This window comes from Montipora foliosa, chromosome 1 (genome assembly GCF_036669935.1).
Source record: "Montipora foliosa isolate CH-2021 chromosome 1, ASM3666993v2, whole genome shotgun sequence".
NCBI lineage: Eukaryota > Metazoa > Cnidaria > Anthozoa > Scleractinia > Acroporidae > Montipora > Montipora foliosa.
This window is the reverse complement of record NC_090869.1, coordinates 57,324,165-57,326,664: the sequence shown is the minus strand read 5'-3', so window position 1 is coordinate 57,326,664 and position 2,500 is coordinate 57,324,165. Positions and strand designations below refer to the sequence as shown.

At 40.3% G+C, this 2,500-nt stretch overlaps 1 protein-coding gene across 2 annotated transcripts in view; it reads left to right on the top strand.

Annotated features, from left to right (window-relative positions):
- Nucleotides 1-2,500, top strand: part of LOC138002345 (uncharacterized) — a 68,887-nt gene that overhangs the window by 63,725 nt on the left and 2,662 nt on the right. For both annotated transcript variants that reach the window (XM_068848408.1, XM_068848414.1), the window contains 2 exons: nucleotides 1-60; nucleotides 1,754-1,918. The exon at nucleotides 1-60 is cut by the window's left edge and continues 102 nt beyond it. In XM_068848408.1, the coding sequence (XP_068704509.1) occupies nucleotides 1-60; nucleotides 1,754-1,918 (225 nt within the window). The remainder of the gene's footprint in view (nucleotides 61-1,753; nucleotides 1,919-2,500) is intronic.

Here is a 2,500-nt window from a genome sequence, read left to right as displayed (position 1 = left end):
TCTGTCCTAAAAACTACTCCACCGCTTTCACGGGCTCCAAGCACAGTTCACACTGCCTGCGTAAGTGACAGCATGTACTCAATTATGTTGCAGTCATTTACAGGGTTCGTGCAGCTCTTTGAAGTCCTTGAAAATAATTCAAGGGCGCTTAAAAAGCCCTTGAAAAAAGGATTTTGTGAGAAAGTGCGTGAAAACTCCTTGAATTTTGGCTTGGGTTAAAATTGTAGTGGCAGGATTAACGCTCACATGGTTCATATTGGGTAGAAACCTGGGACTTCACATTACACTCTAATCAGTTAAGTCTGTTCAAATATAAGTGCTACACGGCCAACGTTTGCAAAAACGTAATCCTTCCTTGTACTTGTACATGTTCATTGCCGTGACTTTATCATCTTCAGTTCCCACGGCCTGCTCCCGTCTGACCTTGCAGCTCAATCGGTAGAGCAGCGGTGATCTAACCCGAAGGTCGTGGGTTCAATTCCCACCCTGGTCAGAGTGATTCTCTGTCCTTGTGTGGGCGCATGGTTCATATGGGGTAGAAACCTAGCACTTCACATTACACTCTAATCACTTAAGTTTGTTAAAATTGTAGAGATTGCAGTATGCCAAGAGAAAATGATGATCATGCTAAGTTAAAGAGACTAAATGCAAAATTTAAAATGCCTGGGCATGCACTTAACTTGCAGGATGTGGGAGAGAATGTCAAGGAATACTTTTTCAGAAAATAAAACACTGAAACACGATTTGTGGCATAGAAATCGTCTTACAAACACTCCTTGAAAATTCAATTTCTGGTTCTTGAAAACTCCTTGAATACTCCTTGAATTTTATATGCAAAATCCAGCATGAAACCCGAGTCAAGTGCATTAATTAGCTTCTCCTCGTTCCCAGGATCTGTTTGTCGATGACACGAGAGCCTGGGGACGAAGTTGATGAAGCGTTTGGTGGTATAGATTTTTCTCGCTGGGGTAGAAAACAGCAGCGGAAGAAACAGCTGTAAAAAGACAAGACAAGCAAGTTGAAACCAAGAGGATAAAAAAAAACGCTAGCAGGAAAAGCTCAATATTCCCAGGAAACAAAATTGCCTCTTGGAGGCATTCTGAAGGGGCTATGTCACGTTAATTTTGCGGGGTGTTTCGTTTACAACTCGAAAATGGTAATGTGGTATTCCTTTACCCATAAAATTATCGTTACATCACAAACAAGACGATTCTGAGCAAAAACGACCATTATCCAGGCGATTTGTCGTAAACTTGTAAATCGTCGTGTGGAATTTTTTCAATTTTTCCCAAATTTAGTCGTTTTCAATCTTGTCCATTTTTGTCCATTCATGCTTCTCTTTCCTTTTGCTGTATTTCTTATATGTTGTTGGACAGTTTTAAGTGGTTATTGCAATGTTGGGCATTTTGGGAATCATGAAATTACATCAATTTGCGTGACATAGCTCCTTTAAAGCATTCACGGTCTACTGGGAAATTACCCAATTACGCATCTGTGGAACTTGTAAGAATGCATGGCTGTACTCAATTTTCAAAGTGACGTGTTAAGTTGTTCTCGTTTAAAATTATGCCTCACGAAGCCCCTAAAGCCATTGCATGAGAGCAACCCTGGGCTGTTATAAAAAGTCAGAACTCTTGTCATGGACACCTCTCTTCAAAATACGGGGCGAAGTTGCCTGGTTGTTTTACACTTTTTCCAGATTAACAATGGCGCGACTGAAGTTGTTGTTGTTGTTGTTGTTGTTTTATGCTAGCCATTTGCCGAGCAGGAGAATATTCTACCAACAATGGTGTGTTTCCTTGTAAGAGATGCCCTCATGGCACTTACCAAGGGAACGAACAATTTACCACTTGTAAAGCTTGCCCTGTTGGAACCAATACCACCTACACCGGAAGTAAATCCATCAATGATTGTGTTGGTGAGTACAGCACTCGCTGGAGCATCGAAATGATTTCGTAAAGTAACTTTGATTTGTACAATTTTGCAAGTAAGGACAATTTTGTCTGCTTCCTTGAAGAAATTAACGGTGATTGCGTGAACGCTAAATCCTTTGAAAGTCCCAGTTTGTCCAGAAAACAATATTTTGAGATGCTGCTGCGTAACTGCCACATTGAAGACACCACAAAGTTCCCCTCTAGTTTTTGATAGGTTAGAGACTTCACTGAAGAGTGATAAGACATCAATTATGGTTGTTGTTAAATCAGAGGCAGGTTGTTTGTTGAGAATAATTAGGGTGACAGAATCCTCAAAAAGTTGGCACTTAACACGCGTCAAACTGTGACATGATGGAAAATTACGGAACACTGATTTTGAGTCGAGAAAAGGGATTAGGGCACACTTAACCTTTTTCTGTATTCGCTATTTTCACCAGTCCCACAATACAGTTCATTTTAAGGGTTATTTTGCATTGAAACAGTGGATATCCAGTTCACTGCATATTGCATGATGCAGTACCAAGAGTAAATAAGTTGTATTGTTTTTATGCAAAGAACCGCCCAAA